The sequence below is a fragment of the Numida meleagris genome, chromosome 1, assembly GCF_002078875.1.
Source record: "Numida meleagris isolate 19003 breed g44 Domestic line chromosome 1, NumMel1.0, whole genome shotgun sequence".
NCBI lineage: Eukaryota > Metazoa > Chordata > Aves > Galliformes > Numididae > Numida > Numida meleagris.
The window spans coordinates 166,738,423-166,750,588 of NC_034409.1; the positions used below are offsets into that span (position 1 = coordinate 166,738,423).

Below are 12,166 nucleotides of genomic sequence, written 5' to 3' on the forward strand. Positions count from 1 at the left end.
TTGTGTCAGGGTTACTCTAAAACAGACAGCAAAAAGGCATTAAAATATGCTTATTTTGCTTCTGGTATCTCTATTTGTGTGAAAAGAGATTTTAGCAGAATAGCACAGAGTTAACATAGCACTTACTATGAGATTAACATAGTCCATAACAGAGCTTTCTGAGTAGGGAACTTAGGATAGCTTATTCTACATAAAAACTATATTAGATGTCTTTTGTCATTCAATTTAAATATTAATATTCATCATCAATTTAATAACAAGGAACACAAAACAGTTAAGAAAAGACTACAGGCAATTAAAAAAAGTCATTACTAGTGTTGCAAAAGAACCAGCTTGAAAACCTTCTGTGTTTTTCCTTTCTGAACATTTTCTGTTAAAATTTTCCCTGCTCCTTCACCTTTCTTCATGCAGCAGTCACTTTCATCTTCCCATCTATCCAGCCTTATGACTTACAGCAGATGAGCTACTAGCATTCAATGATATTTTCTTCCTGGGTTGCACAGAAAATGAACATAGGCTTTGCAATTTTAGTCTCTAGAAATAGATATGTGTTAGTAGGCTAAGCTGCTGTGCTGAAGACACGCAGCACTAAAATCTTCAATGGTGGTAATCTCTTCTATTTTCTTGACAAATCCATTTTTACAAACAAATCTCTTGGTTTACAGAAGTGAAACTCTGTCACTGAAAGTTTGTGCCTGTAGATAGCAAAATATTGACTGAGCAACAGGAAAAATATTCAGACTTCTCCATTTGGCTTGCCTGGATCACTTGATAGCTGCCCTGATGCTGGAGGTTGCCACAACTCCCATGTACCGTTCCCACTGTGGTGGGGCTGATGTACAAATGTCTCTGTGCTCCATAAGCACTGGCTGATGAGTTTGCACAGGTCTGTCTAGCTATGCGTTGTGTCAGAGATCCAGCCTTGCCCAGGTGCATGGCAGGCAGCTCTCAGCCCCCTCTGCTGCAGTGTGGAGCAGACAAAACCTGCCCAGAGACTGCAGGGATGGAGAAATGCAGCAGGTAGTGGACCATCATCAAACCTACGTGATTGTAGGGGGCAACATGCAGCATCCCTCTCTAGTCAGTGGGAATAGTGAAGATGGCAATTTGTCCTGTGTGCCTAGACAGTTATTTTTGGAGACATCTTCTTCTCCCTGGTCCAGAAACTCGCTGTGCAGTGATCTTTAAAAATGCCTAAATTGCTTTTTTTTTCCTCAGGAGAATTCCTAAATCTCCAAGTGTGGAAGAAGGCCTGGCCCTTTGGTGCACATGGTAGCATGATCTGTGTTTGGGATGTCCATGATGAGCAAGGCACCCTATAGAGTGAGCATAGGAAGTAGAACGCTCGACTGGCTGCCAACAAATAGTACTTAGTTCATGAGGACACTCCAACTAGCCTACAGAAAATCCCAAACAAGGGAAGGAGAGTCTAAATGTTTGCTTTTACTTGCCCTGAAATACTTATTTCAGGTTTGAAAGGTAAGCTTCTCTGTGCAGTGGTGATTTGAAGCCTGCAGTGGTGGCTTTTCTTGCCACCATGGCCTGAATAGAGCAGAACCATCCTTTGTGGGCAGCGATCCTGCACAGGGCTGGACAGAAAGTAGGTCTACAGGGAAGGAGAATTAAAAAGAATGACTCAGTCTCTTCTGAAAATAGGCTGTTGTTGGGAACCAGAAATGCAAAAGGGAAGAGAAACAGAGACAAGAGGGCATGTAACTGCAGCCCAAATGGGTTGCTTGCATTCTCCTGTGCCCTGGATCCTCTGAGAGTTTACCAGGAGCCAAGATACAGAGATAACTGGGGTTGTGAGCTGTTGAGTATGATGTGCATATGTCGTCTTGTGATGAGTCTGATTCCTTGTGATATTCTGTGATGACTTCTTCAGAATTGCTGAATTTTTTATTAGTATGGAATATAATAAACTCCCCTCGGAAGCTGAGTCATCCAATGACTATACAAAAAATCCCAAACAGTCAAAATCCAGCTTGTCAAGTGGAGGGAGTTGGCAGCCAATTCCATCTATCCAAACCCAGGCTAAATGCAAAATGCAGAATTACTTTACAAAAAGGAGGAAGAAGTACTCTCTAGAATACAGGACGTATAAGAATGTGAGTGTGAGAAATTATCCCGACAATGAAGATAACCATATCGTATGGTGAAAGAGACAGCCTCAAAATACATTCAGGAAAATAAAATGTGATCAATGTTTAACTTTTCTGCACGTTTCAGTCTCTGACCTTGTGTATCTGGGAACAGCCTGTCTATCAGACCCAGCGTGTTTATCAGCACAAGCCATGTGATACAGATGCTATCCGATTGTTTCTGCACTGTCTCTGTCACTTGCAGATAAGATGCAGATAAGATGGGATGGGGCTCTAGGCAGCCTGATGTAGTGGGTGGCAACCCAGATGATCTTTTACGTCCTTTCCAACCTAAGCCATTCTATGACTGTATGGCTGTATGATAAGATGCCATCTCAGTGGCTGGAGCATTTCCCTGGCTAACTCAGAGGGCACAGCTCTCCTCCAACCATGAGCTTGCTATCTGAAATGGTAGTTCCCATGCTGCTCCTTGCTGCACACCACAGCCTCCTCCCAGAAGGCTCTGACACTGAAAGCTGCCCTCCAAGCCACTCATGAGATCATTTCCTACTCTGCTTCCATCCAAAGGGAATGAGCTAAGACCTCCCGTTTCAGGTGCCTGGGGTTTATGTCTCCATGGCTGAACTGGGTTTGAGAGCACACACTTGAGCAGCTTTGCTGGCAGACCTTGGACTGGGACAGCAAGCAAAGCAGCTGGAAGAAGACACCTATGTACAGTCCTTGGTGCCACGAGAGCTGGCAAGCTCTAAGTTAGGCACCACTGAAGTGGTCTCAGTTGGGTCCTAATTCACTGTCACCCCACCTTGAAAGTTCCTGATTTCTGCGAGGGAGCCTTTTAAACTTATACTGCAGTGTCAGTGCAAATGTAGCAAATATTCAAAAACACCACTCATGGATGTCAAGCTCAAAGAAGAGACTGACGTTACTAACCCAGTTCCCTGATAAGCTGGTTTTCCATGTCCTCCTTTAGGTCCATGCTAAAAAAAACTCATAGTGCTGCTTGCAAGCTGTATGTACCTCCTCCCTGGCACAGAGATCTGTGAGCTCTGATGACACTCATCTGGACAGCCCCTGCATGCTGCCCACTACATGGGGAGCACACCCAGAGTGCTATTGTATCTCTTTGCATGTCCATGTTTACAACTAAAGTGAAGAGCACTGGCAATAAATGACAGTGAGATGCAGGTGGCCAACAGAGGAGAGGTTACAAACAGGATTATCCAAAGCGATTTGGGATGTAAATGACTATAAATGTAGGTGGCGAGAGGCTTTGCTGGGAGGCTCTCCAACTACTGAGCTGGAGTATGCAGCAGGATTCCTGACCTGCTGCAGCTATCACAGCACGGCTGAGGCTGGCAGGGCCCTCTGGGCCCCTCTGCTCCAGCCCCTGCCCCAGCAGGGACACCCAGAGCAGGGTGCCCAGGGCCACATCCAGGCGGCTCTGGGAGATCCCCAAGGAGGAGACCCCACAGCCTCTGGGCAGCCTGTGCCAGTGCTCCATCGCTGCACAGCACAGAATTATTTCCTAATGTTTATGAAATAACACCCAGCACCTAGAGATACAACTGGTCCTCCTTCTGTTGGCAGAACAGAGGAATAAGCAAACTGTTACATCTGTAGTGTGTATCGAACCCTATTTCACAACTGCAGTGGGCTAGGAGCACCCACCTGTGCCATCACTGTTGCTCCACTGAGAAGTGGTAAGACGTTAAGGGGCAGTAAGGCATTCACTGCAGCTTCTTGTTATGACCTAAAATAGCAATGTATTTAGTCCCTATCAGCATTCAAAAAAAAAAAAGATAGTCCCCTGGCTCCACAAACACATCCCTGAATTGCTTGTGCTAAATGAGATTACTCATTAACCCCTAGAAGCCTGCTTATAGTTTCGTTCATTACTGCATGAGAAGCCTGCTTATAGTTTCGTTCATTACTGCATGAGAAGCCTGGGAAATGATGCATCCTCTTCATAATTCCATGAACTTCACTCACAGTGATCTATGTGAAGGATATACAGGAAACTATCCTAATACTTCAAGCAACTCCAATTACAGAGAGCACAGATATTTAAGTGTGGCCCAAATACAGGAATCCAGACTGTTTCCAGATGCTACATAGCTGCAGGTCCCTTTTCATTGGGCAAAAACGCATGCAACACTGCCATGTGATTGCTAGCACCCCTCCTTGAGCTGAGAACACTTCTCTCTTAAGAAAATGTGAGATCTATTCATCAGGACTTCCTTTTCTTATTACTGTTTGCTCTTGTGTGGCTTCTGCGTAAACAACATTTGGGTTTTGCTTCAAGTTTTTGTGTTTCTGATTTCCAGCAACAAAACTGAAAGTTGTAAGCAGCAGCGAGCAGAAGGAGACTGAGCACGCCAGAAGCCACACTAGCTGAGGTAAGACAAGGCTTGCCTGCTTCTTCTGATGTAGATAAAATAGTTGCAGTGAATAAAATAAGATCTGCTTATATATTGCTTGCAGTAAGCTTTGCATTTGACAGAAGCTGTGATCGTTGACTAAATTTCTCTATGATAAAGGTGGACTTGAGAGTTTTCTTTGGCAGAAAGAAGGGTGGATTTATGCAACTAGCAGTGTTTCCAGATGGAAGATAACAGCCAAGCAGTGGGTCTGATTAAGTGAGTGCCGGTTTTTAACGCGATGACAGAAATAGATTTGACTAATGGCAAACTTTTAAAATAAAAAAGTTAGAAGTTAGAGTCTTAATTTATTTATGTTTAGTATTGTGCATGGAGTGAGTTTAATGAAATGCTGCATGTTTTGGTGAATGTAATTCAGTGTTAATTCCAAATATTGTGTTCTGTTACATTCATTCTTAGTAACGCTTCTCCTGAAACACATCGTGAATAGCAGAAAGGAAGTCAATGGGAACCTTAAGAAATGTCAGAACTTTCGTTTTTCTCAAAGTACAGTGGCAAATGCAAGCAATCCCAAATAGAGCAGCAATACCATAACTGCCTTCATATAATGAATATGGGACTGCTGTGTCAGGAGTCTTCTTCAGACAGAGGGCTGTTGTGATAGATGCACAGAGCACCTCCTTTTCCTGGTATACCATCAGGTCTGTGTATTTATCTCTTAGGGTAAAAAAGACATGTATTTTGAATGAACAGTCTGATATCTTTATTTATCACTGCTTATGCAAAACACCTCACTGAAAATACATTCTTTAGTAGTTCTCTGTGTTACAGAGATGTCAGGGTTTCAGAGTAGCAGATGCGAGAGACTTCTCAGTCTGGAAATAGAGAGTTTCCCATTTACACCTTCAGCAGCAGCCTCCTCCAGCTCACCTCTGTCAGACAGAGGAGATGACACAGAGAAAGGCCCTTTTCTATCTGCCCTACCACAGACTCCCAACAACCTTGCTGAGCACCCCACATGGGAACGCATCAGTAACAGTACATTCACGCTATCCACCACCCTCACGGATCTGTAAATCTTGACTGCAACCTCCTCCTGTCCACGCTGAAGAGACCCAGGCTTTTGAGTCCTTGCTCCATCACCTTGCTGATTTCACTCACCCTTCTACGCCTCTTCTCTAACTCTCTCATCTCTTTTTTTGGGTGCAGAGAGCAGAACTGCATGGCATGCTCACTGGGGAAATGCAGGAAGGTTTTATATGAGGTGATTTTATACAAGTTGTCCCAGACTTCTTGGTGATGCAGCTCAATTTCTTGACATATTTGTCTGCTTCTGCTGCAGCTAATGCAGAAATGACTTTGGCAAACAGTCAGCGATGGCTCCAACACTGATGCCAGATACCCTTTCCTGACAGTAACAGTTTCAAGTTCAGTATCACATAGGCATGGTTTAGATTATTTGCTCCAGCATTTATCACCTTCGTTGAACTCCACTAATGCTCATTTGCCACCTTTCCAGCATAGCATCAATGAATGTCAATGGGTGTCATTTTTTCCTCATGGAAGAATGCAGTGACACTCCTTTGCTTCAAACACACTTCCATGTCAGACATCATTTTGTCAGACTGTCCCGCTGATGCCATCTGCTAACAAAATGTAATGGGATGCTGGTGGGAAGGTTCCACATCTACTGCCATACCACCACCATTCGCCTCTGATGTCATGGGCCAAAACAGTAAAACAGGAGGCATTACTTTTGGAGAAGCTCTCATATATGTGGAAGTCAGTCTCAGGGGTCAGTAAACTCCCAAGCACTAGGACCACTGACTCACAGCCCTCAAGCTCCTCTCTCACACAGTTCTTGAAGACAAAGAGCTGCCCTGGTGATGCAATGGTCCTCTGGCATAGTGCTTGACTATAATGCTGGATTGTGTGCCTCGGCCAGCAGTCTTATATCTGAGAGCCTTTGGGGTATTCGTATGAATGCCATCTAATTACTAATTAGTCTCTCATTTGTCTATTCATTTTGATATTTCCTACACATGTATGTCCAGTGCATCTGGCTCCTCTGACCTAACTTAGGTTTTGTTGAATTCTCTGTGATTTGGTTATTGCTGTGGTTTTTTTTTTCCTATTTTCATACGCCCTACAAAATTGCATAGAGTTCTTGGTTCTGGGACTGCTCCTCTGTTCCACAACACTGCCAGTGTGAGTTCTACCATGATTCCTGGTACAGAGCTTCCTCCCTCCAAAACTGCCATAACTGAGGCCTGTGCAGCACTAAAGATCAAACAGCATCTTGTCTTGCGGACTGCAGAACTATTTGTCCTAGGAATTAGGCATTTGTTGCATATCTTGTTCTGATGCAGTATCACATCTGTATGAAGGAATCTGAAATTCCCTGCTATTACTACCTGCTTTCATCTTTTCTAACATTTTCTGATGACTGTCATTATCATGGTGAGGAGTTCGGTAGCACAGCCTTCGTACTATATTTTTTCATTACGAGAGGATGGAATGACTGTCCACAAGGACTTTGTAGTGCTTCTTTTTAGCCACAATATTTGTATGCAATTGCTAGTTACACAGTCGTTCGTGCACAGTGCCACTCCTTCACCTGTAAATCCTACACTGTCATTACCATCAAGCTGCCAGCATGGCACAGAGGCTCCTATTGATATACTTGCATAGCAATTATTTCAGAAAAGCCACCCTTTCCTTTACTCTGCAGATGTTCTCTTTCTCCTGATAAGGTGGTTTTCAGAGCTTTGGAATGTTTCAACTTGGTATCTTCCCTCATGGAAAGTAATGTAGAAAAAAAATCTCCTCCAAGGGAGCTTCCAGCTCTGTTCTCACTGAAGAGAGAATCCCATTTCAGATTGTCCCTTTCTCTCCCTCTGTTTTTCTCAGAAGGATGTTAGATAGTGCCACCTGAAGCCTCTGGGTGGCCCTATAGATCTGGTCCTTCACCTGAAACCCCTCCTGTTCATTCTTGTTTTGGGGTTTCTAAAGGCATGGGTGCTTGGGCTATTGCAAAGCATCATCAGAAGGTCTCTTCCCTTTGCAATACATTGGGCTGTGATGTTTTCCTGTAAAATGGGGAGACCAGCTTCCATTAGAAGAAAAGCTGGTTCCCAATCCCACACAGAAAACTTTGATGTCAGACAGTTACTTTGTACTGGGTACTAAAACCAGGTTGGAGCCCTGGGCAGCCTGATCTACTGCGTGGCAACCCTGCCCATGTCAAGTGGCTTGCAATTGGGTGATCTTATAGGTCCTTTCCAACCCAAGCCATTCCGTGATTCTATGATTCTATGAAATCTCCATGAACTGCAAAAGTTTTGTTGGGAAAATTATGTTGTCTATTCCCTCCACTGGGGAAGAGTCTTTCAAATGAGGAGGAGATTTCCTTTAGGGGAGAACTAGTGTTCAGTTTGCCCAGTTCCAGTCTTCAGCACTCCTACACTTCATAGACATTATTGTCACTGTTTTCTGGAGGGATGATTTCAGACCCTGCAGGGATGGCCACATAATTGCCCAGCCTGGGTAGGTCCCATTTCCCACGCTCCGTCTCACAGTTTGGCCACAAAAGTAACTTCTGGTGCACATCTGGTTGCTGTATTAAGGGATCCGTACTCTGACACAGAGCCATTAAGAGGTCGCTGGCTGCACTCAACATAGCACAGCTCTTGCACCACAGAAAAATATCTAAGTTCACAAATTAGCTTCCATTTACATCAGTGTTGCCAGTACTGAAGTGAGCAAGCAGTAGTCCAGGGTACCCAAGTCAAGAGCCAAGTTTACCCGCTAGGGAGACTCCAAGAGCCCAAATAATTTTACTTAAAATCGTGAAGCTGGTGAGGTCCAAAATAAGGCATAACCTGCAAGCATATACCACTGGCACCTTATCATTCTCACTGAGACATATTAAAACTCTTTTTTCACGCACTTGGAAATTTTACATAGTTCTGGTTTTTAGGCTAAAAGTTTTCAGTGCATTTCTGGGATGTGCTGGCAGTTGCAGAGAGGGGAGTGCTGTTAAACAAGTAACAGAACTGGAGACCTCCTTTCAGGAGCTGGACTTGATTATACTTATAGATTCCTTCCAATTCTGGATATTCTATGATTCTATGATTTTAAAATATGGCTGGTTACATGTCACCTGAGAGAAAAAATCAGGAGTTTAGCAAGGAAATAGACTTTAATGAGAAAATATGTATATATTATTTAGAGTGCTTTATTAATTGGTTGTTTTGATTTGATTGAAATATAGCCTCATGGGAGTGAAAATGTCACTTTCTATGAAAATAGCCTATTTTCCACAGACCGTTTTCATTAAAGCTGCTAATGCAGGCTGCCCTGGAAGTACCCATAGATAAATGCCTGATAGAAGAAATGAGCACATGAAAGGTTGGAAAAGCAGTAAACAAAGCAAAGGCCCCACAAAAAGAGACCTAGGAAACTAACTAGAGGAAAGAAGAAATACAGTGTGAGGAGGAGGGAGTTAAAAAAGAACCTTGAATGACTAGCACAGTATTTATAGTGTTTCGGGTCAAAACATCCTTAATTTATACATGTTGAAGTACATCAGTATGTCCTTGGTATCACTCAGGAATATTGAGTGACATGCTGCCAACAACAGATAACATACCAGGAAAATTTGGCTAGTTCCTATTGGCAAATTCAGTTATTTTGACTTTTCATCCTAATTTGAAGTTCAGTCTTACTGGTGGATGGTGATTTCTTTTTCTGATCAGTTTTTGATGCTTCCATGGGAGGTATCTTGGGACTCAAAACCTCCCTGCTATGAAATGGACAATGTCAAGTTGGCTTATTTTGTATTCAGAAGGTCAGGGAATTGCCATTAAAATGAATGCATAACATCCACCTTTAAAAGATAGCTCTTTCATAATTTGAGACAAAAAAAAAAACAACCAACAAACAGCCTCTGTAATACTGAAACCATTTAGAGCTTACTTGGCATGTTCATTTACAGGGACATCACAAAGTGATTACTCATGAAGGAAGCTTTAATTTCCACTGTCTTGTAATTTCTGCCCCGTGAAGCAGTCCGAGCACTGAACTCCCTGCAGAGACTGCAGCTCCGCACTCACTCCACTTCTTTTTACTTTTGCAGAAAGACAGAGAGCCCCTGCTCCAGACAATGAATTTTTCTGAGATGACGCTAAATGACAGCTCCACTAACAGCTTATTCAACTGTAGCACAGATGCCTTCAAGCAAGTCATTTATCCCGTCATGTACCTCTTTATCTTTTTCCTGGGCAGTGTTGGAAATAGCCTCTCCATATATGTTTTCCTCCAACCTTCCCAGAGGAAGACCTCGGTAAACATTTACATGCAGAACTTGGCGGTTTCAGATCTCATGTTTGTGAGCACTTTGCCCTTCCGGGCCTCCTATTACCTGTTGGGATCCCATTGGGTTTTTGGTGATATCCTCTGCAGGGTCATGACGTACACCATGTACGTGAACATGTACTGCAGCATTTATTTTCTCACCGTGCTGAGTGTGGTTCGTTTCACGGCCATCGTCTACCCATTCAGGAGCTGGAAAGTAACCAACATGAAGTATGCCAAGATAACGTGCGCAGTGATATGGGTCTTTGTTCTGGCAGCCTCCTGCCCTCTGCTGAGCAAAGAAATCGCCGGATATGAAAACCCAGCCAAGTGCTTGGACCTCCATCCCAGCAGCACGCACAGGCTCATCATGATGAACAGCTTTGTCCTTGTTGTGGGCTTCATCTTGCCTTTTTGCACAATTATCATCTGCTACATCTTTGCCATCAGAGCACTGCTCAAGTCCAGGGCTCCCCAGTGCAAGAAGGCTGTCTGTCACAAGAAAGCACTGTCAACCATCATCATCACTCTCATCCTCTTCCTCCTGTGCTTCCTGCCATACCACATACTGCGGACGGTCTACCTGGTGCTCGGTGGCTGCAGCCAGGCCAACCTGCCTGTGCATAAAGCACAGGTGGTCTCGCTCTGCCTTGCTGCCACCAACAGCTGCCTTGACCCTGTGCTATATTACTTTGCCGCTGAAAATTTCAAAGCGAGAATTAGAAGTTTATACCGAAGGTAGCTCATGCAGAATTGCAGTATTACATCCCTGCAATCCTGCCAAGACACCTAGACTGCATCCATACTATGTGATGAAAGAAGCTACGTGGTGCTGACCACCTCATAGCCATACTGCTCTATGCCAGGCCCCTTGGGAACAGAAGTGTTTGGGATAAAGTTCAGTGGGGACAGTCAATACCAAGGCAGGAGCTCAGCAGTGTGGGTAATCAGAAGTCAGGTCATAGAATCATAGGATGGCCTGGGTTGAAAAGAACCATAATGATCATCTAGTTTCAACCCCCCTGCTGTGTGCAGGATAACCAACCACAGCCTCCTTAGGCAACCTGTTCCAGTGCATCACCACCCTCTGAGTGAAAAACTTCCTCCTAATATCAAACCTAAACCTCACCTGTCTCAGTTTAAAACCTTTCCCCTTGTCCTATCACCATGTACCCTCATAAAGAGTCATACCCCTCTTGTTTATATGCTCCCTTTAAATATTGGAAAGCCACAATGAGGTCTCCCCGGAGCCTTCTCTTCTCCGAGCTAAACAAGCCCAGTTCCCTCAGCCTTTCTTCATAGGAGAGGTTCTTCAGCCCTCTGATCATCTTGGTGGCCCTCCTCTGGACCCGCTCCAAGAGCTCTGTGTCTTTCTTGTACTGAGGGCCTCAGGCCTGGATGCAGTACTCCAGATGGGGCCTCACAAGAACTGAGTAGAGGGGGACAATCACCTCCCTTCTCTGCTGGCCACTCCTCTTTTAATGCAGCCCAGAACACAGTTGGTCTTCCGGGCTGCAAGCGCACACTGCTGGCTCATGTCCAGCTTCTTGTCCACCAGGACCCCCAAGTCCTTCTCCGCAGGGCTACTCTCAAGGAGTTCTCCCCCCAGTCTGTATAAATACCTGGGATTTCCCCAGCCCAAGTGTAGCACCTTGCATTTGGTCTTGTTGAACCTCATTAGGTTCTCATGGGCCCACTTCTCCAGCCTGTCCAGGTCCCTCTGGATGGCTTCCCTTCCCCCTACTGTATTGACTGCACCGCTCAGCTTGGTGTCATCTGCAAACTTGCTGAGGGTGCACTCAATGCCATCATCTATGTCACTGATAAAGATGTTGAAGAGCACTGGTCCCAAGACCGACCCCTGAGGGACTGCTTGTCACCGGCCTCCACCCTGACATAGAACTGTTGATCACAACTCTTTGGCTGTGTTCAGCCAACCAATTCTTAATCCACCAAACAGTCCATCCTTCAAATCCACACCTCTCCGATTTAGAGAGGAGGATGTAGTGAGGGACCATGTCAAAGGCTTTGCAGAAGTCCAGAGAGATGACATCCGTTGCCCTTCCCCCATCCACCGATGCGGTCACTCCATCATAGAAGTCCATCAGATTGGTCAGGCAATCAGGTGCCTGGGTGTGATCTGTGATCCACTGATGTTGAGCACTGTAGATGTATCTGTAATATCCACCCTCCCCAGAACAAGGGAACAAAAGGGATTTCCTTTGCTACTAGAGTCCATTTATTTCATTTCACAATACACAGACATTGATTTGAAGGGAAACTGCTCATCTGAGTGTCTTTCTGCTCTCCATTTACCTGCGTGCATGCAGA

The 12,166-nt window shown here is 44.5% G+C and overlaps 1 protein-coding gene across 2 annotated transcripts; it reads left to right on the top strand.

Moving 5' to 3' along the window:
* On the top strand, positions 4,112-11,139 carry CYSLTR2 (cysteinyl leukotriene receptor 2). Of its 2 annotated transcripts, XM_021376304.1 has the most exons (3): positions 4,112-4,315; positions 4,427-4,498; positions 9,618-11,139. In XM_021376304.1, exon 3 carries the CDS (start codon positions 9,645-9,647, stop codon positions 10,575-10,577), a length of 933 nt encoding a protein of 310 aa, XP_021231979.1. In that variant the 5' UTR covers positions 4,112-4,315; positions 4,427-4,498; positions 9,618-9,644; the 3' UTR covers positions 10,578-11,139. The 2 variants fall into 2 exon arrangements, with proteins under 2 accessions (XP_021231979.1, XP_021231977.1); XM_021376302.1 differs by lacking the exon at positions 4,112-4,315 and having other exon boundaries at positions 4,322-4,498.